Source organism: Lacerta agilis, chromosome 5 (assembly GCF_009819535.1).
Source record: "Lacerta agilis isolate rLacAgi1 chromosome 5, rLacAgi1.pri, whole genome shotgun sequence".
Classification (NCBI taxonomy): Eukaryota; Metazoa; Chordata; class Lepidosauria; order Squamata; family Lacertidae; genus Lacerta; species Lacerta agilis.
In genome coordinates, this window is record NC_046316.1 from 5,377,813 (window position 1) to 5,402,584 (window position 24,772).

Below are 24,772 nucleotides of genomic sequence, written 5' to 3' on the forward strand. Positions count from 1 at the left end.
AATGCTATTCCTCTTGAATAAATTCGTGTCTGTATTATTCATAGCTTGATTCCACCCACCAGCAGCAGGAAACAAATAATATCCTTGTTCCAGCGCTAGGGCCCAATTAACCACACACACTGTATGCAAACAAGGGTATTGTTGAGGGGATAACCGGTCCAAGAGTCCCCTGCATATGGGGCAACTTTGCCCGGTGGTGTGGTGGCTCAGAGAATGGTGAGGAGGTGGGCTCTTGTCTTCCCACAGTGGTCTGGTTAGATCCTGTGGGCAGGGGCGTAGCAAGGGGGGCGGGTCGCCCCGGGTTCCATAATGGAGGGGGTGACAAATTATCAAGGAACAATTTTTTTTGGGAAAATGCCTGCTCCGAAGGTCTTATCTTACTATACTAGGGATTATGTAGCTATATATGAAATTTCATGCATATCGGTTAATATCTTGACCCTCCTCCACAAAAATAGCTGTTCACTTGGCTGTTTTCCTATGTCATGAAGGCTGAAATTTCAGTTCAGAGAACACTTACTGTTCCCAACCCTATTCCAGGGAGGGTGGAATATTAATAAAAGTGTTTTATTATTATTATTACTTTGTAAGAAAATATGAAATAACGTAAAACTATTTTTGCGGGGGGGGGGAATCAATGGGGGGGGGGGTCGACAAGAAATTTTCCGCACCGGGTACCACCTGACCTTCCCATGCCCCCGGGTACCAATTTACCTTGCTACGCCCCTGCCTGTTGGGCTGGGATTGCCCCGTGGGATCTCACAAACGGGAAGAGTGGGGAGGTCTTCTCTAAAAGGTCTTCTTGCTCACAGGAGTTTATGGCTGTTTGGGCCCTACTTGGCTGCTCAATCACACTGTCCTTGTCTCCACTCCCTGCAGACTGTTTGTCTCGTTTTGACCTTCTGCATGGCCTGCACAAGCGACATTCAAAGTGACTCCAGCCACCAGCACCAAACAGCGGCGCTTCAGTTCCAGCAGGCTTGATCCTGCTACAGTCAACGACCTGACCACACCCAGCCTTGGCAAAAAGGAAAGTGAAACAGAATGAGAAGAAGAAGAAGAAGAGTTTGGATTTGATATCCCGCTTTATCACTACCCGAAAGAGTCTCAAAGCGGCTAACATTATCCTTTCCCTTCCTCCCCCACAACAAATACTCTGTGAGGTGAGTGGGGCTGAGAGACTTCAAAGAAGTGTGACTAGCCCAAGGTCACCCAGCAGCTGCATGTGGAGGAGCGGAGACACGAACCCGGTTCCCCAGATTACAAGTCTACCGCTCTTAACCACTACACCACACTGGCTCTGGTTGCCTCTCATTGATGGTGCAGCAACTGCTCCAGCACAAACCATTAGTTTGTGGCTATCAACTGCAAACTCCCATGTTATGTTAGCCTTCCTAGATGCACATTGTTCTCATCTCCATAAATACGTTTCAAGTCATACTTCAGTCTCTGTCGAAATACTGCCCGTCGAGGGGAAACCATTTGGGTGGCTTTCACATTATATTCTGCTTAATAAACTTTTGCTTTCTAACCATAGCAACTGGGGTTTGGCATTTAAATGGACAGGCTCTGGATGTTGAGCTTTACTGTAATTGTGTGTGGGGGGAGGGATGGAATGAATAAATCTCAATTTGGAAGGTTAAACAGAAGCAACTGTAATGAATGGAGAGTGTTGCAATAATTTTAAAAGGGAAACCTTTCCTGCTAGCTATAATTATGACTAGAGCTGTAAATATAATGCCATGAAGCTGCTTTTCCTTTGAAAGCACCATCTCATCTCGGAACTGTTTAAATTACCTGTTTGTTGAAATGATTAGAGAGTGCCCCAATAAACGCCATGTTACAAGTACCATAATGGAGAGAAAACAGGTTAGCCTGCCCCTAAATGAACCTAGCGTAAAATTTAAACCATAATTTGAGCAAATACACAAGCCAGAAGCTGGAGCCTTATCTGTATTGCTGCACTCATACTGATGGCACTTTGCAGATTTTCATCAGATGAGCACAATAGCTCTATAATCTACATTATCTGATAATGCATGAAACATGAATATGAGCTGATAACACTTTGCTTGCTCTCCGTTGTAGGACTGAAACCCTTTTGTGTGGATTCTAAGCTCCTGCCTTGCTCCATCATCACGGCAAACTATAAAAGAGTTCGAAAAAGCTCAGAGGAATATGCCAATTTATCATTTTTAGGGAAATGCATTCTGGCTTTTCTCTAAAATGAAAGCATTGGAAACAGCTATCACGCAGTGCAAAACATGGCCAAATGTTGAGAGCTGTACAATACATTTTGCACAAGGAAAACCAGAAAACCAAAGAGGTTACAGGTGGTAATATTACATAACTTCAGAGGCAATAAATTTCATTTTATGTTGTACATAAAACTTGAGCTCCCCCCCCCTCCTTTTAAAAAATTGATCAGGGAAGATAAATTAGCTGCAACACAGCTGCAAACAAATGAAAGAAGCTTCAAGAAATTGACCGGGCTACCACAGGTCAGTTGAAAGTGAGCAATGTTACTACAGCATTACATTTGAGAGTGATGTTAATGAAGCATTAACTTCACATGAGCAGAGAATATGGCAAAGAAGTAAAAAAACAAACAAACCAGAAATTCATCTAGATTCTGCATAGTGCTAAATTCCAAACCAACAACATCTTCTGCTGCAATGGAGTGTTTTCTTCACAAGACCTGAATCCTGTTGATCCCCAGTGGGTGTCTTACTTGGATTAAGGAGGTGTACTGAATTTTAGGGCATGTTTCACCAGATACAGCCTAATACAGCTAGGAGCATGCTCAGAACACATAAAAAAGGCATTCGAGCAAGTGCATGGGCCAGTGGCTGTCCCAGCACTACAGCAGCTCCGATGCCCACACCACGCTGGCATCATACTCCCAGCCTGTGTTACGAACAAGCAGCAGACAGGCACAAGTCTGCATGGGATGGAAGAACCAGGCACAGGCGTCCCAGGGGGGCAGGGGGCCAATGTCAACCCCCCCCCCGACACCCGGGGTGGGCCACATCTAGAGAATATAATAATAATAATTTATTATTTATATCCTGCCCACCTGGCTGGGTTTCCCCAGCCACTCTGGGCAGCTTCCATCAAGAGATAAAAAATACATCAAAACATCAGTCATTAAAAACTTCCCTAAAACTTCAGATGCCTCTGCTTGCGTCCATTTCGCCCAACGTCCGTGGCAAACCCGGAAGTAACCGGCAGGTTTGCCGCCGTTCGCGCATGCGCTGGAGCGGCGATCGCCGTTCGCACATGCGCAGAAGTGGGGAATCGCTGTCCGCATCTGCGCACCACGGTGCCTCTCCCAGCGACCCATTTCAACCTCTGGACGGACCTCCGGAACAGATTATGGTCGCAACTGTAATCAGGCTCCACTGTAATCTGCTCCACACACACATGATTTTATGTACAGGTAGGTAGCCGTGTTGGGCTGCCATAGTCAAAACAAATAAAAAATAAAAATCATTCCAGTAACACCTTAGAGACCAACTAAGCTTGTTATTGGTCTGAGCTTTCGTGTGCATGCACACTTCTTCAGATACACTGAAACAGAAGTCACCAGACCCTTATATATAGTGAGAGAGTGGGGAGGGGTATTACTCAGAAGGGGGGTGGGAATGGGGGATTGGCTGATAGGTGTGGTAAATCTGTTGATGACTGTTAATGACTGCAATTGGTTAACGACTGCACACATGATTTTATGAAAGCTTTTTCACAATACAATAAGATAAAAGAAACTAATCTAAATAAAAACAGAAAGAAAGAAATCGGAGAGTCCTGGTAGCTCTTAGCCCTTGTCACCCGCAGAAAGTGGAGAACCCTCCCAGCTCTCCTCACCTGGGAGCTTTCCTTTCTTCTCTCCGTCTCCCACCCTGGAAGACCTTTCCTTCCCTGACTCTCACTCAGGCTCCTTCCATCAACCATCTACCACCTTCAGGTGTGTGTGTGTGTGTGTGTGTGTGTGTGTGTGTGTAACCCTTGGACCCAATAATGGTCCAGAACAGAGGACACCAAACAGAAGAAAGAAAGAAAGAAAGAAAGAAAGAAAGAAAGAAAGAAAGAAAGAAAGAACAGAAGATACACAATCTGTTCCCTGGAAATACCTGAAATAGCCTACACCTGCAGACTGATGCAGCAGAAGGGCTCACTCAGGGCCTCTCTTTGGGAAATGTACCAGGTTTGGGTCCACCCATGCTAACATCATTGGGAAGCCTTATGGCAAACAGGAATAGAGCTTCCTGGCTTCTGCAACAGTGCTAGGATGGGGGTGGGGGTTAGGATTGCAGACTAAGCCATGTTGCATAGAAGCAACATCTTCCTTTGTTTCAACTGCTTCCTTTTTTACTTTCTAAGTTGATTCATTAATACATTCTTGGTAATTTCAAGATCTGGAACACTTAAGCCATCTCAGCATTCTTTAGGGAATTTATACTTCTGAATGGACATGTTAGGAGCTATAGCTTTTTCAAAGCAGCATTTCAAGGCCAGGGGCGTAGCAAGGGGGGCATAGGGGGCGCTCCGCCCCAAGTTCCATAATGGAGGGGGTGACAAATTATCAAGGAACAATTACTGCCCTACTAGGGCAGTTCATGAAGAAAACTTTTTTTTAAAAAATGCCTGCTCCAAAGGTCTTATCTTACTATACTAGGGATTATATAGCTATATATGAAATTTCATGCATATCGGTTAATATCTTGACCCTCCTCCACCAAAATAGCTGTTTACTTGGTTGTTTTCCTATGTTGTGAAGGCTGAAATTTCAGTTCAGTGGAGCACTTCCTGTTCCCAACCCTAACCCTGTGGAAAGCCATCTAATTAGACTTTAATTTGATTTTGAGATGTTTTTAGGAGGTAATTTAATTATTGTTTGATTTTATACCAATGTTATGTATCTGATGTTAGCCACCCTGATCCCGACTTCGGCCGGGGTGGGCGGGATATAAATAAAAGTTTTTAAGAAAATATGAAATAACGTAAAACCATTTTTGCAGGGGGGGATCAATGGGGGGGGGGGTTTTGACAAGAAATTTTCCACACCGGGTACCACCTGACCTTCCTACGCCTCTGGGGGGATGACAATTTTTTTATATATTTTTTTGCCCCGGGTACCAATTTACCTTGCTACGTCCCTGCTTCTGAATGGACATGTTAGGAGCTATAGCATTTCAAAGTTGCATTTCAAAGCTGATGAATGGCATGGGGTTCATTTAATGACACATTCTATGTTGTTAGGCAACTGGTGCTTTCATAGTTCCATTTCTAGATGCAGTACCAGCCAGGAGAGTAGCAGCTGGCCACCAAACACACACATTCAGCTATGTTTATTAATGCCACTACACAAAACTGCAGAGGCCTCCATTATGGTGCTTTGTGAACTCCCATATTCATATTTATGCTTTCATGATCTCCTATATAACTAGGCATGGGAGAGGAATCTGGTTTAAATGGGTTTATCCATAGGTTTGGGCAGTTCTGACTCAACCCTGATTTACTTGCATTGCCTCGTGCATTCACAGCCAGGGGAGATCGTGCATTATTGGTCTTTATTTTATTTTATAAAAAAAGCCTGACTAATAATATTCAACATACAAGAAAAGGGACATATATGTGGCATTATATTTCTGCAGCTTAATTATGTAACCATGTTAATGTACATGTATTTTTATGCCTGTGTGCCTGTTACTCTGGGAAACCTGGAGGGTATAGACATACTTGCGTCACCAAAATTTTTTACAACTGTCAAAAAAATTACAAACTGTTCACCCATGGCAGCTTTTTGACCAAATGGAAGGTTTTCAAGTACTTACGCTTCCCGTCAACAGCACTGGCATGAGTGAGGGATTACAAGGCGAAGTATAATCCAAATAAAACAGAAGTGCAGTGGATTTGGAATTCAGCTAATGTGAACGGAGGCTGACCTCCGACTTTGGTTGGGATCACACTTCCCCCAAAGGACCAAGGGTGAAGTCTGGGAATGCTCCCGGACTCACAGTTGACTACGGAGGCATAGGTGAAACCCATGTTAGGAGGCTTAGGCTTCTTCAGCAGCTATGGACCTACCTAGGTGTAGCTGACAAAGCCACAGCGCCAAGTGCCTTGGTTGTATCCAGGTAGGGGCGTCATCTAAGGGGTTATGGGGAGCCAGGGGGCCGAGAGCACCCCCCCAAAAAAAAATCAGGGAGGGGGCTGCTGCTTTTGAGGACTGCTCTGAAACAGAACAAGGCAGCAGGAAGGCTTGTGGGAACGAGACTATATCCCACCTGTTCTGTGTCAGCCAGATTGGCTACCTGTTCATTTGTTGATCCATATCAAGGAACTGATTGGGCTTTTAAAGCCCTACATCAGGCATAGGCAAACTCCGGCCCTCCAGATGTTTGGGACTACAATTCCCATCATCCCTAGCTAACAGGAGGACCAGTGGTCAGGGATGATGGGAATTGTAGTCCCGAACATCTGGAGGGCCGGAGTTTGCCTATGCCCGCCCTAAATGGCTTGGGACTAAGTTATTCAACACATTGCCTACACCTGAATGAGTTTACCTAGGCTTTGAGAGCAACCACAGACACCCTGCTTTATCGGGTTCTCCTCAGGGAGAGCACGTGTTGCGGTGGGGGTGGCAAGCCACCTCCCTTGCAGCTGGGTGGGATAGTTGGCTGGCCACAGCTTTGATGGGACCTTGGGGTGTTGCTGGGGAGAACTATATGTTGCAATTTGTGATGGACAGCCCACCGTCCTTTATATTATCTTGCACGCAGAGTGCTCCTTCTCTTGGCTGCGTGCTTCGGATCACCCACCCTCCCTCCCTCTTTCTTAGGCCTCTGCATTGACCTTGCTATGCCTGTCATGGGGTTGTCTGCTTTTGGGACAGGGGCCTGGTAGGAATTTTTCCATTTGGCTGATTGGCTGTTGCCATTTGGTTTTCGCCTACTGCAGTAGCAACTAGTCACAACTTGTAAGGTTGGCGGTTAGGCATTGGTTATTGTGTTTGTTACTGCAGCGGTGGTCGCCCCTCCAAATGATGATGGTGTGTAGGGAATTCCGTTAAAGGAATCCAGGGGCTCGACATGCTTTTGTCCGAACCCCTGGTAGGGGGACAGGGCCACGCAAGAGCCCCTGGGAACCTCCGGGGAGAGGGAGGGCTCTGCCCCCAGCCTCCATATCTCTCCCCAGATGGGATCTCCCGTTGCTGACAAGTGGTCAGCTCTGTCCCGTTGGACAGCTAGTCAGAAGCAATGCCTGCGCAACCACTCACATAATTTGTATTTAATAAAATTGTGGCCTAAATTATTGCCAAAAACCCAAACAAAATTTATGTCTGAAGTGTGAATTTATTGGGGGGGGGGTGTCTTGGGGACCTCGACACACAACTGGTGTGGGATAAGGGATAAGGGACCGGGGATAAGGGTCTTTTGGAATTTTCTCATTGGGTAATAGATATGCTCTCATTACTGCTGGATTTAAAACAAAGGGAGTTCTGAAGTCATTTTTGTTCCAGTCTATATTTGGTTGAATTGCGCTGTACTTGAGAAAACAAAATTAGCTGCCGCTGGCTTTTAATTTATGTTTAAATGTCAAAATTGTGATTATTGTATTCTTACGTGTTTTGGAGCCTTGTAAAATGCCTTGCAGGGGCAGGACACTTTGACAGTTGGGTGAACAACTATTATTTGTTTCAAATAAACAAACAAATTCAGCGCTAGCCTAGGCATGTTTACTCTAAAGTAAGCCCCAGTGCGGTCAATGCGGCACAACCCCATGTAAATGTGCATGGGATTGTTGCAGCTTTAATCTAAAATTAAGTGATTAAACACAACAGCTGTGGAAAAAAGGGACCCTTCCAACCAAAACAGTCCTAATCGCTCTTGCCACACATAATGTACAGAAAGGAGAGAGTTGGAGAGACTATGGATAATGATATATAGTTCCATTTGACAGTATATGCCTGGTGGAAAAAATTGTGCTAGCTTCTCTTCTCTTCTCTAATCTCTCTTTCCATAAATTGTTGATCATGTGCCTATGTGTGTGGGGGGTGATCTTCCATGCTTATAAAACCGTAAAAGTAAATGATCTCATATTTGCCATCTATCTGCAGACAGTCTTCTTGGCAGATACCCAATAATTGACTGACATGCTAGCTAATTAATACGTCTACCAATTCCCAAATGGGACTCAGGAGTAAAAAAAAAAAAAAAAAAAAATCTGTTTAATGGAGTAAGCAGTGGCTGTGTGTGTTTGTGTGTGTGGTCCAGAGACAACTGATAATTGACAAAAATACATGTTGAAATAAATTTCTCAAGAGTATAACAAGAACTTGCTCTATAAAACTGCATGCCTGGAAGTAAGAGCATTTAAAAATTAATAGATGTTTTAATATGGAAAAGGGGGAGAGATATTCGTAGTCCTTAAGTCATCACTGGAGGAATATGTTAATTTTTTCCACAAGATGGAAATCTGATTTTTAACAACGATTAAGCGTAGCATCATTCACTTGAATAACGATGTCTTTATTTTTTGTAGCAATTTGCAGACTTGAATGTCAAATTCATGAGGTGGTCTCTCAGTAAATGCATTTTTTCCCCTCAGGGGGGGAAAAAACCCATAGGCAAATCTGTTTTATGGATTTGAAATGTCCTTGGAAGCATAACTGGACAAGTTACTTCACGAACAAAAGTAAAACATCTTTTTTATACCAAACATTTGTTAGTATAATACTATCACACTGTGTACTAGAAAAAAAACCTCCAAGAGAAAATGAAGTGATTGGAGCATCTCCATCTATTCCTGAGCATGTGAAAGTTTAAATCCACAAATAAATAAAGATAACCATGCATACCCATAAGTAAATTTACAAAAAAAGGCCTATTATGTTCCGAGTGGCCTAATAAATATTTTTGTTGTTGTTCAGTCGTTCAGTCACGTCCGACTCTTCGTGACTCCATGGACCAAAGCACGCCAGGCACGCCTATCCTTCACTGCCTCTCGCAGTTTGGCCAAACTCATGTTAGTAGCTTCGAGAACACTGTCCAACCATCTCGTCCTCTGTCGTCCCCTTCTCCTTGTGCCCTCCATCTTTCCCAACATCAGGGTCTTTTCTAGGGAGTCTTCTCTTCTCATGAGGTGGCCAAAGTACTGGAGCCTAAGCTTCAGGATCTGTCCTTCTAGTGAGCACTCAGGGCTGATTTCTTTATGGATGGATAAGTCTGCTCTTTTTGCAGTCCATGGGACCCCCAAGAGTCTCCTCCAGCACCATAATTCAAAAGCATCAATTCTTCGGCAATCAGTCTTCTTTATAGTCCAGCTCTCACTTCCATACATTACCACTGGGAAAACCATAGCTTTAACTATACGGACCTTTGTCAGCAAGGTGATGTCTCTGCTTTTTAAGATGCTGTCTAGGTTTGTCATTGCTTTCCTCCCAGGAAGCAGGCGTCTTCTAATTTTGTGACTGCTGTCACCATCTGCAGTGATCATGGAACCCAAGAAAGTGAAATCTCTCATTGCCTCCATTTCTTCCCCTTCTATTTGCCAGGAGGTGATGGGACCAGTGGCCATGCTCTTAGTTTTTTTGATGTTGAGCTTCAGACCATATTTTGCGCTTTCCTCTTTCACCCTCATTAAAAGGTTCTTCAATTCCTCCTCACTTTCTGCCATCAAGGTTGTGTCATCAGCATAATGCTGCTGTTGTTTCAACAGAATGTGATTGGATCAGAGTGTCAGTCAAGTAAAACATAGAGAGCTGAGCATCTAGTCTTCCACCCATGAGCTGGGGTTGTGCATCCATGGGGTGGGGAACATTGAAACAAATAATATATGTGGGTCTTCTGCCCCCCTCCAAGCAGGGGCAACCAGTCCTTACTGACAGGAGCACTCAGTTATTCTTATTTATTGAAAATCTACGCCGCCCTTCATCTGAGGATCACAGGGTGGTTCACGATATGAAAACACAAAAATGCGTAACGCAGTAACAAGCAAAAACAATACCCCCCAGTTTAAAAGGCCATGGGTTCTTCAATCAGACAAAGAGAAGAAGAAGAGTTTGGATTTGATATCCCGCTTTATCAATACCCAATACCCAAAGGAGTCTCAAAGTGGCTAACATTCTCCTTTCCCTTCCTCCCCCACAACAAACACTCTGTGAGGTGAGTGGGGCTGAGAGACTTCAAAGAAGTGTGACTAGCCCAAGCTCACCCAGCAGCTGTATGTGGAGGAGCGGAGACGCGAACCCCATTCCCCAGATTATGAGTCCACCGCTCTTAACCACTACACCACACTGGCCTGGGAGAAGATGAATGTTTTCAGCTGGCACCTAAAGATATGTAATAAAGGCACCAGGCGAGCCTCCTTGGGGAGGGCATCCCACAAATGGGGAGCCACTACAGATGAGGCCCGTTCCCATGTTGCCACCCTCTGGACCTCATGTGGAAGAGGTGCACAAAGAAGGGCTTCAGCTGATGATCGTTGCGTCAGGTCGTTTCATATCATAACAGGAAAGGTGGTCCTTGAGATATTGCCGTCCTCAGCCATTTAATGCTTTGTAGGTCAAAACCTACAAAACGAGTGGCACTGTGGTCTAAACCACTGAGCCTAGGGCTTGCCAATCAGAAGGTCGGCAGTTCGAATCCCCACAAGGGGGTGAGCTCCCGTTGCTCGGTCCCAGCTCCTGCCCACCCAGCAGTTCGAAAGCATGTCAAGTGCAAGTAGATCAATAGGTACCACTCCGGCGGGAAGGTAAACAGCGTTTCCATGCACTGCTCTGGTTTCGCCAGAAGTGGCTTAGTCATGCTGGCCACATGACCTAGAAAAACTGTCTGTGGACGAACACCGGCTCCCTCGGCCAGTAAAGTGAGATGAGCGCCGCAACCCCAGAGTCGTTTGCTACTGGACTTAACTGTCAGGAGTCCTTTACCTTTACCTTTACGTCAAAACCACCACTTTGAATTGCACCTGGAAATTATTTGGCAGCCAGTGCAGTCGGGCCAGGACTGGCATTATATACTCGAATCGTTGCACGTGGGATTCTTTTTTATTGATCATTTGCCAATTAGCTGGAAGTATGCTCTACTGTACGGTATGGGACTTACTCCTGAGTAGCCATGTGTATGATTGTACTACCAGTGCATTTTTTTAAATTAACTGCTGCCCTGCTTGTAAACTCTTCTTGTTTCATTGCTGGGACTTGCGTTGTATTTTAAACCCCTTGTGATCCTTCTTGATGCTGAAGGGTACAATATAAATGATACTATCAAATAAGATGGAAGGACTTTAGCTCAGTGAAGAGTCAAGGCTGGTCAGCTTCCTCTGTTTCTAATACATGCATAGTTTTAGGATGCCAAAGAGCTATTCATGAAGTCCAGCATCTGTGCCTATCAGTCTAGCTGAATGGGGTTACTTAGCTTCACCCCAGGTAGGTCTGTAGGTCATCAAAACAGCTTTTCCTGTTTTGGGATGTGGCCCTTATTTTCAAGGGCTTCTTTTAATACAGAACATCCTGTCCCCTCCCTCCCTGGGCAAATTCAGGAAGCTATAGGTCCCCGCTTTCCACATAACACATGCAATTAGATTTATTCAAAAACCCTGCTTATTCAGCTGAAAAGGCTCCCAGAGTGGATCAAAACAAAAAAAGCAAGGCAGTTCTCAGGACGTAACATAAAAGGGGAAAGGGATGGGGTAGTCGGAGAGAAAAAGAAGAAGCAGGCACCAATTCTTAAAGTTACTTTCCTTTTAATGGCCAGCCGAGAGCCTGAGGGAATGGCTGCTGCTAAATGCTTAAAAACAGCCCGAAAGCAGCTGATCTCTTAGCAGAGTCAGTGCTTCTCTTCTCTTCCTCTGCAGCTTCATGGAAAAACTGCAGGTAGTCCCTGACAGTTGATGAAGAGCCAAAGTGCCGGTGTCTCAATAAAGCCCACGCCATAGTCCAGCTTCCCTTCTGTTGGTCAGTCTAGCCCACCATGGTCTGACAGCAGCTCGCTGAGGTCTCTGGCAACAGTATCTGCCAGCCTTGCTACCTGAGATGTGGAGGCTGCAGGAACTGAATCCGGGGCCGCCTTCTTCAGGCACAACATGTGCTGCTGCCCCACACCATAACTGCAAAGTGGGGTGGGGTTGTTGTTGTTTTTTGGTCAAAAATGCAAGTGTGGTGTAGTGGCTCGACTAGGACCTGGGAGACCATTGAGCTCATTGGGTGACCTTGGACCCATCCCCTCTCAGGGTGGTTGTGGGGAATACTTGAAGAGGGGGAGTGGCGGAGGAAGCCTCCGCGCCACCCGGGGCGGCACGTGGAGGCACCCCCCTGGGGCAGGGCGTCACAACGCAAATCGGGATGGGCGCACATGCACAGTCCATCGGCCCGGTGCTGCTGCTCCCGCGACGACAGGACAGGCCGCCGGGCGGGAGGCAGCTTGTGGGCTGCCCCGTCCATGCTGCTTTACGGACAGGGCAGCCCCACGAGCCGCCACTCGCTTGGCAGCCCGCCCAGTCAACGAGGGAGCAGCGGCACCAACTTGGATACACTGTGCATGCCCGGAATTTCCAGGCATGCGCAGTGCATCCCGCCTGGTGCTGCTGCTCCCGCAGCAACCAGGGAAGCTTCCGGGCAAACGGTGGCTCATGGGGCTGCCACGGCTGTCCGTGGAGCAGCACGGACAGGGTGCTGGGTAGCGGGGAGTAGCGGGAGGGGACGCCAAGTGTCACCCCCCTCCCCTGGAACCCGGGACGCAGCGGCCCCTACGCCACTGAAGAGGGGGCAGAACCATGGATGCCACCTTGAGATCCTTGGATAAAAGGTGGGATAGAAATTTAATAAATGCCACAAACAAATAAATAACAACTGAACCTTTGGTTTCCATTGGCCTTCTTCACTGGTTAACTTCACTACTGAGGAGCTACACATAGACACAAACATATCCCATAGTCTGTGCTTGGTGTTATGCAGGTTTGGGCTGCAACCAACACTAAGGGCAGCAGAGAGAGAAGAGGCACAATCTGATCAATACCCTTCTGCGGGAAACCCAGTGAAATCTGTGGGAATTGTGCAAGAGCGCTGCTCTCATGCCTGGAAGTTCCAGGGTTGGGTGTGCGCACTTAGAACTGAGCAAATGAAACAAGCCAGGCCTCATTTGACTCGACAAAAACCATCTCCAGATAAATATGAAAACTGGGTAATGCACGTATGTGGCATGCTCTGTACACTCCAGATGGGGAGAAAAGAGCCGTGGTGTCAGACTCCGCAGACCGGGAGGCGGCTCTTAGGGGGGAAACTGGCTCCAGAACAAAGGTGCTGATAATAGGACATGCTTAGATAGCTACCTATCAGTCATGAGCAGAAACGGAAATGTGAGCAGCTGGCCTTGGAAACTACAGAGGCTATGCTAAACGTATTTAAACATTAAGCAAGTCAGAAAATGGCTTATGGGTGTGATCTACCAGCTAAGGGTTTTTAAGCCCCACTGGTTTCACTGAGGCTTGTTGACTCCGTTTGCAGCAGGCCCTACATTTCTGAATTATGATACAGCTGAATTATGATAAAGAAAAAGCTTCACTGCCACCCACAGACCCATCAGTATTCCGGCCACTGGAGACAGTGGTGAAGGTGGAATGCAGCTTTGGAAGAAACCGAACTCATGACTGATTCAATGAAGATTTAAGTTGGTGCATTTAGATACAGACTTACCTCGGGATGACCTCCAACTTCAATGTATGTGCACACGGGATGGAAAGCCCCAGTTCCACAGACATACAGATGAGTTTGGTTATAAGCCTTAAGCACCTTGACGAAGTTAGCACATTCTTTCTACAAAGGGCAAAAAAGGGAGCATGAATTAAGTCAGCATAAAAACCGAATCCTCTCTATGTCAAAGGCATGCTACGTAACAACTTCTGCAGTTACTCGCTGTTGCTTTCTCATTTTAAACCTTCCAAGGCTCAATGTGGCTTTCCAACTAAACATTATTATCAATAATAATAATAATAATAATAATAATAATAATAATAATAATAATAATACACAGTCTGAAACAACAGCTTCACAAGCAGTGGCAAGAAAGGCTTGTGGTGTAGTGGTTAAGAGCCAGTGTGGTGTAGTGGTTAAGAGCGGCAGACTCGTAATCTGGTGAACCGGGTTCGTATCTCCACTCCTCCACATGCAGCTGCTGGGTGACCTTGGGCTAGTCACACTTCTCTGAAGTCTCTCAGCCCCACTCACCTCACAGAGTGTTTGTTGTGGGGGAGGAAGGGAAAGGAGAATGTTAGCCGCTTTGAGACTCCTTCGGGTAGTGAAAAGCAGGATATCAAATCCAAACTCTTCTTCTTCTTCTACAATGCCTATGCAGAAGCCATAGGCCTTTCAGAAAGCTGGTTCTCCTTCATGGAGAGCACCTGTTGCAGTGGGGGGCCAGCAAGTCACCCCTCTGTTGCTGGGTGGGATCGTATAGATGGCCATTGCTGTGATTGGGCTCTGGGTGTCATTGGGGAGATTTCTATGTTGCAATTGTTGATGGACAGCCCAGAGGTTATATATGTCTCTGCACGCAGTGTGAGCTTCCTCTTTGCTGTGTGCATCGGATCACCCACCCTCCCTCCCAATAATTTAGGCTTCTGCGTTTACCTTGCTATGCCTGTCATGGGGTCATCTGCTAATGGGCAGGGGCCTTGTAGGAATTTTTTCCATTTGGCTGATTGGCTGGTGCCATCTGGTTTTCGCCTACTGTGTACCAATTCGTCACAACTTGTAAGGTTGGCGGTTAGGCATTGGTTATTAATTGGTTGGTGGAGGGGCAGGGTTGGCTGTGGCTGCCCCTCCAATGCTGCTGCTGCGCGGGGAATTCCATTAAAGGAATCCAGGGGCTCGCCATGCTTTTGTCCATCCCCCCCGGTCGGGGGCCAGGGCCACGCAAGAGCCCCTGGGAGCATTAGGGGAGAGGCGAGGGCCAGACCCCCGGCTCCCATTCTCTCCCCAAAGTGTTTTCCCTTTACTTACTTCCACAGGCAGATGGATGTCAGTTCTGTCCCCAGGTGGGACAGATAGTCTGAACCAATGCCTACGCAACCACTCACATATTTTGTATTTTAATAAAGTTGTGGCCAAAACCATCCAAAAAACCTTAAACTTAAATTTCTGTGTGAAGTGTGTTTCGTTTGAGGGGTGGTTTGGGGACCTCGACACGCAATAGGTGAGCTTCACATCCTCGCCAAAAGTCTATGAGAGCAGAGCATCTTCAAACCTCAAGGAGGTGCAGACCAATCGTGGTATAAAGTCTCTGCCGCTCAGGTGATGTGGCCTTCATGCCGAATGTGGGCAGCGGCTGGGTTCAAGTGTGCTTTGAAGAAGCGAAAAGCGACATAAAATGATGGCTAATTCGGGACATGAGGAAAACAAACTCCCTGCCCACATTGCTGTAAGTTTAAAACAAGTTCATAATGGAACCAGTGAGGGTTGGGAAAGGAGGTGAAGTCTCTCCTCAAAGGACCTCCTGGCTCCATCTCCTCCTGGCACTTCTTGTACATCTGTGGAAACTAATTGCCAGTTTGGAAGCCAACCCCCTGGCCCCCTAGGCAACCGTCTCCTGAATTTCCTTCAGTTTCCCTCATCTGCAACATCTCAGCATTTGATGAGAATTTGGGAAGCCTGTCAAGCACAGTGAATCTGTCAGGGCAGGTGAGATGAATCCTGGCGGGGGGGGGGGGGCTTCAGGCTATTTCACAAGCAAGCTGTAAACAACCCTATCCAAATGAAATAATAATGCTCCCCTTGGAAGTATGCTGGTCCTAAGATAAGAAGTGAAAGCATTCATACTGTTTTTCAGCTTTTCTTCCGAAAAATAAAATAAAAACAAACGTTGTGGTGACATATTGGGATGGAAAAAATCGTTCCCTACTTTGAGCAGTGGATAGGAGTTCTTTGGGGTTTTTTGCCCATTCCTATTACCTTTTGAATTTTGTTATCTTTGGAACTGGGTATAACTTTAGGATCTTCCACGTGCAAAATATGAACTCCAGCACCAAGATATGGCCTCCCACCTTTTTATTATTATTATTAAAGATTTTCTTGGTTTACAGCAGTAATGCAATGTCTCTCTCGTATTTTTCCACATAACATTTTTACAAATTGGTTGTTGTTGTTGAGACATTAGGGAGAGAAGGGGAAGAGAGGTGGGTGGGATGGGTGGGGTAGGGTGACGATGTTTCTGTTTTACTTAATATGTGTAGGGTTTGGTGTCAGCGTTGTCTGTGCAGGTTCTCTGTTGCTCGCTTGTGCTCCTTTAGTGGTGAGAGAGGTCGGGGTTGGCGTGACATAATTGAAAATATAAGCACCACGGCATACCCACTCCTCCCAAACAAACTAAGAAAAATCCCCACAACACTCAACAGGTACACACAAACCATGTTCAAAGCATGGAAAACGGAAATAGGGAAACTATCCCCAACCCCGTCCCCACTAACTCCCTTGGCCTACCACCCATCATTCCATCATGCAGCACAAAACCTCCAAATAAAAACCTGGCAAGCCAAGGGCCTATATCGCCTAACAGACTTTTTATAAAGACAACAAACCTTTGTCAATACAGGAAATACAGGACAAACTAGAAGATACCCAAATACCCTGGTTAGCACAACACCAACTACATGCCCTCTTAAACAACCCAGCAGTAAAAGCAGCAGCAACTAGGCCTCTGACAGCCTTTGAAAACCTCATCCTAATGACAAAGGGACACAGCAAAGGGATGATATCCGCAATATACAAAATACTACTCCAAAATCCCACGAACCCCCTAGAAGCAATCAAAAAACAATGGGAGGACGACATAGGTTACGAAATCAACCCCATCCAATGGACCAAAATGTGGTCCAAACCCCCCTTTAAATCCATATCAATGAAAAGAAAAGAACTCTCCCTGAAACTAACGCACAGGTGGTACCTAACACCAAGAAAACTAGCGTTAATACGGCCTCCCACCTTTTGAAAAAGTCACAAAGTAAGAAGCTGGTCTTGTTTATTGCTGGACGCCTTTAGAATTCTTAGATACCGATTTGCAGACCAGTTGCATTTCCAAAGCTACAGTGAAGTCAAGGAGACTACAAGCAGTGTTAAGTGGTATGTGAATTGCCCCCTTAGGCTAAATTCTTCCATCAATTACTTCGGATTTACACAGTGCTGCTCTATTAATGTCAACAGAGTTTGTCCAAATTAATGCAGATATAACTGACAGCAAAATATGTATCCCACCCTCTCTTTTTAATTTGTCTCTCATCTACGACACATCGTATTTTTAACGATGGATTATGGAAATAAAAGAGCTAATGAAACACTAGGAGGGGCTACTAAGAGCAATAAACCTTCAACTATAAAATAAATTTATTTACCATTGAAAGTTTCCATTCCAGTTGCAATGGCTAAAATAGCTTTCCTGTGTTTTACAGCTGTTTTAAAAGAGTCTTTAAGCTCCATTACAGCCGTATACAGCCACAGCAGATTAGTTTCCTTTATATATTTTATGCAACTGAAAAAAAATGTGAGTAAAAGAGGATATTAAACCACAAAAACAACATAAAATTGATGGCAAAGATTTCATCTTCACTGAGGGAAAGAGTTCAAAGTGAAGAGTTTTTTTTTCCACTTTCTGTTTGATTCAACAAAACATACTAGGTGATATTCATTGTTAGTCGGACTCCTAGTAGTAGGTCTGATGATTTCAATGCAACTCACTCCCAGGTAAATTGCATTAGGGTGGCCACCTAATTCTCATTCTTTGCTTTACTGGGCTTGTAAGGTCCTAGTATGCATTATTACTTTGATATCAGTTTGTTGAATGGAGTTTTTCCCTATTAAATACACACAGGAGTTCAACTTTAGTCATGATGAACGTTGGCTGCATTGCATCTATTGCTGACATTCTCATAGGCTGGGATCAGACTATAGTTTCACTGATCTTGGTCCCTGCACGTTGGGGAGACCAGTATCATTGTAAGCAACCCACCATGTGTCTTCCGTTCTGCCTCTGGTACCCCGTTTGTCTGTGCATGAGTATAAGTTGCTCATATGCCAAGTACCTCATCCAAAAAAAGCTATCTGTCTTCCCAGTTCCCAGCCAGATGAACCTATCTACAACAACAACACCTTATCACGGTTTAACTGTGGGGTTTTTGGCCCTCATCTAGCCTGTCACCACCTCCAGATATCAGTCGAGTACATCTATACCTCATCTTAATCCAGAATGCGGTAGCTAGACTGGTGACTGGGAGCGGCCGCTGATACCACATAACACCGCTCTTGAAAGACTTACATTGGCTCCCAGTATGTATCCAAGCACAATTCAAAGTGTTGGTGCTGACCTTTAAAAGCCCTAAAGGAGCGTCTCCACCCCCATCATTCTGCCCGGACACTGAGGTCCAGCTCTGAGGGTCTTCTGGTGGTTCCTTCGCTGCAAGAAGCCAAGTTACAGGGAACCAGGCAGAGGGCCTTCTCGGTAGTGGCACCCACCCTGTAGAACGCCCTCCCACCAGATGTCAAAGAGAAAAACAACTACCAGACTTTTGGAAGACATCTGAAGGCAGCCATGTTTAGGGAAGCTTTTAATGTTTAATAGATTATTGTATTTTAACATTCTGTTGGAAGCTGCCCAGAGTGGCTGGGGAAACCCAACCAGATGGGCGGGGTATAAATAAATAAATAAATTATTATTATTATTATTATTATTATTATTATTATTATTATTATTATCTTGATTCAGACAGAATGGAAAGAGAAAGCTGTGTCTCAACAGCATGCTGATAGCACCTTGCTCCAAGCCCAGTGGTTTTGTACAGATATTAGATAGCATGAAGAACACGATGGTACATGGTGGCACATCATAGCACAACTGCCACGGAAGTGAAATCTCCAGTCTCCAAATGCTGTTCTCGGGTAGTGGCCTTGAAGGGAGTTGCAGAACACTGTAATACAGTGTCCCAGTTACAGGTAGGTAGCAGTGTTGGTCTGCCGTAGTCAAAACATAATTTAAAAAAATTCCTTCCAGTAGCACCTTAGAGACCAACTAAGTTTGTTATTGGTATGAGCTTTCGTGTGCATGCACACTTCTTCAGATACCCAGTGTCCCAGTGTCACTCCAGTGTCCCTCCAACTGGACACCATAGTTTATGAATTGAAACCCACCAAAATATCAAGAGGAAATCAACACAGTAGTAGTATTCCCCATGCCTCTCACCTGCACAGGAGAGACTCAAAGGCCTTACATATTAAAATATGCATTTAATCATTTGCCAGTTTGATATCCCAGAGAGACAGTCATTTTAGTCTATAGCAGCAAAGACACCGCAGCGACTTGAGGACCTTCAAGATTAATTGTAGCATGAAGTTTTCTGCACTAGGGTCTACTTCAACCATTGTATAATCCTCTAATCTACAGTCCACAAAATCTTTGTTGTTGTTGTTGTTCAGTCGTTCAGTCATGTCCGACTCCTCGTGACCCCATGGGCCAGAGCACGCCAGGCACCCCTATCCTTCACTGCCTCACGCAGTTTGGCCAAACTCATGCCAGTCACTTCGAGAACACTGTCCAACCATCTCATCACCTAGACTTGACCTTCTGTTCCAATTTGAAAGCCACCATTTGAGAGATAGGGCCATGATGTCGGTTGTAGAAGATGTGCTCCCTACCGCAACCCACCCCCTTTCCGTGTCTCTACGGGACATGTTCTAACATTGGTTGCCACCCAAACAGCCATACTCCATTGGAAACAGGAAGTGCCAATAAAAACTGTATTGGGCCCCTTAGATTCAGGCTGTCATAAAGCCTAATTAAATTTGCATTTGTGAAAGGATTGCCAAATGGTATAGGAAAGCCTCCCTGTGGGCTTTGTTATGACATAGCCAAGACTGAAATACTCTGCCAATTTTATTAGGGCTCCCCCCCCCGTTCACTCCACAGAGCGATGGTATGATGGTATTCAGACATGTCTTAGCTGTGAAACTTGGCAAACGGTGTTATTCTGAAAACGGGTGACAAAGTATGCCGACTTCAATGCAAAAGCGGTTCCTCCCGCTATTCTGGCTCTGTGCCTGGAATGACTTAGCCGTCTTCGAAATGGGCTTGTCCAACTTGGCAGCAGCTCAATGTTGCTGCCTTACCCTGCAGCCGACAGGATATTTGTTCTTTAATGGGAGAGCCAATGCTAACAATACAGAGTAGTCAAAGCTTGTGTGATCTTGGTGTAAGACGCTGGCAAATACAGCAAAGGCTTTGTGCCTGTGTGTGTGTGTGTGTGTGCGCACACACACAAGCTCTCTCTCTCTCTTTCTCTCTCTAAATATAACAGATGGGAAAATAAGGAATCACAGAATTTTGAAGTGCATGAACACTTCTTCCTGATCTACACAAATCCCTCAACACACGGGAACACTGTTCCTAGGCTATGCCACTTCAAAGTGCAAGTGGGAATCACATGATTAAATGCACCCCCCTTATAAAACGATCTCTGAAATAGAAAAGGATATATGTCTGGGAGAAGAGTTCTAACCTACCCTTTATATTATATAATCAATTTTTATATAGTATATTGTTATATTAATATAATATCTCAGAGGAACATTTGCACATGTAACTCCACACCAGTAATGATCTTTTGTCTAGCTACAATTGGGAGGTTGCTTGTCAATGGAAAAATATTGTACTGCAGGCCTGTAGTGCTTTCCTTTAACATTCTGCATGCATTGTCTCATTTGCTATTATTTTTATAGATGTGGAAATCATTTTTTTTTAAATCAAGCAAGCAAGCAAGCAATGTGTGTCATGAAGCATGGGTTTGATCCAGCCAAAGTTAAGGACTTTTAGTTCCATTAATTTCAGCGTCCGGCAGTGGCTTGTCAAAAGTCCCCAGGAGAAGAGAGAATCTGAATGCCATTATCCCATGTCCAATCAAAGTTCTTCATCCAAAGGGTGTCATTTTCTCTATTAGGAAGAGTGTGAAAGAGTGCTGACTGCAGTTCAAGTGGAGATTTTTTTTCACCTTATATTTCCCATCCTATTATTATTATTATTATTATTATTATTATTATCATCATCAACAACAACAACAACAGTACATTTACTTTGTGCTTCTTTTGGCCATGATCCAAACACACACAGATGCTTCGGAAGTGTCCAGCAGTTGCCCTGCTGCTTTCATCGCCCATCCACCCAGGTCCCATCACGTTTAAGACATGTGAGGAGCTCGTAGAATGGAGATGTTAGATAAAAAAATATCCATTGACAACAGACAGATTTCTCATGACAATAGGGTTCCCATTATGACACCATTTGAGAATCAGTAATGTCCAATGTTAACATGAGTCTCTTCTGGTTTCACCAGGCCATCCTTCTGCACTCTTATTCTGCCATTTTCTTAGTTTCAGATACACTTCCAAAGTTCTCTAGAGAGAATAAGAAACATCCTAAAACAGGGGTGGGCAACCTAAGGCCTGGGGGCCGGATGCAGCCCAGTTGCCTTCTAAATCCAGCCCTTGGATGGTCCAGAAATCAGCATGCTTTTACATGAGTAGAATGTGTGCTTTTATTTAAAATGCATTTCTGGGTTATTTGTGGGGAATAGGAATTCTTTCATATATATTTTTTCCAGCCCACCACATGGTCTGAGGGACAGTGGCTGAAAAAGGTTGCTGACCCTTGCCCTTAACCAAAGAATGAAGTGTTAGCACTGGAGTTTCCTGCCAACAGTCACCACTTTGAAAATTGGTATGTCTTTCTCGGCAGCAAAATCTCTCTATTTATTATTAAGCGGCTCTCAATATTTGTGTATCAAACAGATAGAAGGGATTACACACACAGCCTGAGCAAACAATGAAAAGGTATATAAAATAAAAACTTAGGAGCCAAGCACAGAAGGATTAAAAGAAACAAAACACAAAAGGTAGATAATGCTGATTATGTTATGTTATACAGATTTCTCCCCCTAGACGATTACAAAAATAAAGTCCACCCATCTGTCCAAACACCTGCACAGTATATGGGGAAAAAAATTAAAACAGAACTAGGTGTTTTCACTAGATTCTAGTCATTCTCTTTAGGTGTTAATGACTGGAAGAGTATTGCATTTATTCTGAAGCAAAAACTGCCATTTCTTCTTACCAGAACCATTATCAGAACAGAACATTCACTTCTGCTATTTAAAAATAATCTTTCCCTGCCCCCCGCCCCCTGAAAGTGAATGAACCCGCTTGCATAACCTTACAGGCACCTGGAAATCTAAGGGCTTTTATATATGAACAGTAGCTCATGGACTGAAAGTGGGAGACTGAATGTTGCAAGGCTTCCCCACAACTCTGGAAAACTCCACAGATATACAAAAAGTAGCTTTTTAGTGCAGCCTTTCGCCAACATGCTAATTCTTAGAGGGCAGGGAGGGTGTTCCTTGTGTTCAAGTAATTATTACCACCCCCCGCCAGAAGAAGAAGAAGAAGAAGAAGAAGAAGAAGAAGAAGAAGAAGAAGAAGAAGGTTGATGGAGACAGGCTACAGCTGACTGTCCTGTGTTTGAAAATAACCACTCATATATCCCGGCAAACTGGCCACACAATGAACAGTGGCAGACTTCATAGGGTTGTATCCCACTAAGTCACACTCAAGTTCTTTATAATAAATGGATGGTGTCAAGTCCAATGATTTCAGAGGGTTGGATTCAACTAAACAGTCATGCTAGTGGGTACCAAGGCAAGGAGTCCCATTGGTGCAATGAAGCTTTTACCTCTCCCTCTGTGTGCCCTCCTGCCACCCCGCCACCCACACTGGCTCCGGAGAGTTGGCGGAATAAGAGAGTACAATGTGTGCACTGGTGAATGTTTCATATTCATTATGTTTGTTAGCTGTCTGTGTTATTAGCCCTTTAAAAACAACAACAACAACAACAACAACAACAACAACAACATGTTAAATAGTATTTTTTCTGCCTGTTAAAACAAAAAAGCAAAGGAGAAGAAGCATGTCATGGAGATGGCTGAGCCAAAACCTTCCTCCTTAACCTATAGTGGTATTATTGGGGGGCATTCAATCCTGGGGAACCCCTGCCTGCAGGGTGAGATACAACCAAACAAAGGCCATATGACAGACAGAAAGAGAGAGCACTAAAATGGGCCCAGTAGCCAACATGAATTCAGCGAGGCTGATTTTGAGGCAACATCAGAGCACACCTGCATCATTCAATAAATGAGTTTCACCATAAAATAATGTTCTACTATGAGCTGTCTATCAGAACCTGTCTCTACTACTCAGAGAAAATCATGTCCAGCTTTGGCCTTAAAGAGTTGGAAACATAGCTAAAATGGTGAACAAAAAGGAATGGTTAAATAGACAGCGTGAAACATTCAGCCCTCTTAGGAATGGCATTACTCTTAAGCATGATGAGTATTGTCAAAAGGGAAGTAACAAAAGTGATAAACACAAAATTAGATTTCCTCTTTCTCTTGGAACGTCTCCTGGGAATTTTCAGAATGAAGCTGCTGACGGGGTGTGGACACTGATAAGGTATTTTTAGTAGCCCAGCACATCCCATTTCAAGTCTTGTTATCTCTCTGATTAAGTGTTCATTGACCAGAGAGACTCGAGTTATCTTTCTGATTTCTTGATAGAACAGAGTTCATGGGAAGAATTAGATTTCTTTCCTCTAAAGATACTACCCATGGCCAATTTTAAATGCATGCTGTTAAACAGAGAGAGAGAGAATATATGTACAAGAGAACCAGTCTGCAAAAGAAATTGTGGAGTATCCAGAGGCTTAAGGTAAAATGATAATTTCACACAAGCCACCTATGTAGAGTTAGACATTCCAGAGGTGGAGAATTTTTTTCTAGCTGGTCATTTTAACAGCTTCCCAATCCCCACCCCATGTAGGCAATTTGGACCAGTGGGTGGGCTAACAACCCATCAATTGCCTGATTCCACAGCTCTACCACTGGACTCCAATGACTGGACTATAGGCTTTTCAGATGATTAGAAAAGTCAGAAGAAGAAGAAGAAGAAGAAGAAGAAGAAGAAGAAGAAGAAGAAGAAGAAGAAGAAGAAGAAGAGTTTGGATTTGATATCCTGCTTTTCACTACCTGGAGTCTCAAAGCAACTAACATTCTCCTTTCCCTTCCTCCCCCACAACAAACACTCTGTGAGGTGAGTGAGGCTGAGAGACTTCAGAGAAGTGTGACTAGCCCAAGGTCACCCAGCAGCTGCATGTGGAGGAGTGGAGACACGAACCCGGTTCCCCAGATTACGAGTTTACCACTCTTAACCACTACACCACACTGGCTCTCCAAGAAGGTTTCCTCAAAACCCACTGCCTAGAAAAACCCAACCGCTGCAGAAAAAAATGTACTGGTCCTTTAACTGGTGAGATGCACCATGGGTACAGTGGAAGGGCACTTCCATCTTGACCAGGCTTCCTCAAACTCCGCCCTCCAGATGCTTTTGCCCTACAACTCCCATGATCCCTAGCTAGCAGCACCAGTGGTCTGGGATGATGGGAATTGTAGTCTGAAAACATTTGGAGGGCCGAGTTTGAGGAAGCCTGATCTTGACTCTCCTGCACTGACTATGAAACAGGCAGCTGCTCCTAGACACTACAGCTGCAACCTACATTTTCTTCTTCAGCTACAGGATTGCTAACCATGGTCCTGAACCTGCACCTTGGTCTTTGTCCAAGGTCCTGCTGATGTAAATGTTGCTTAGGCTACCACTTTCTCTTGGTGGTGGACACCATCATGTATCACAGTA

General features: G+C 44.7%; 1 protein-coding gene across 1 annotated transcript in view; it reads right to left on the reverse strand.

Annotated features, from left to right (window-relative positions):
* SEMA3A (semaphorin 3A) overlaps window positions 1-24,772 on the reverse strand; it is a 223,325-nt gene that overhangs the window by 101,925 nt on the left and 96,628 nt on the right. Inside the window, exon 4 of the mRNA XM_033148345.1 lies at window positions 13,697-13,816. Within this exon, the coding sequence (XP_033004236.1) occupies window positions 13,697-13,816 (120 nt within the window). The remainder of the gene's footprint in view (window positions 1-13,696; window positions 13,817-24,772) is intronic.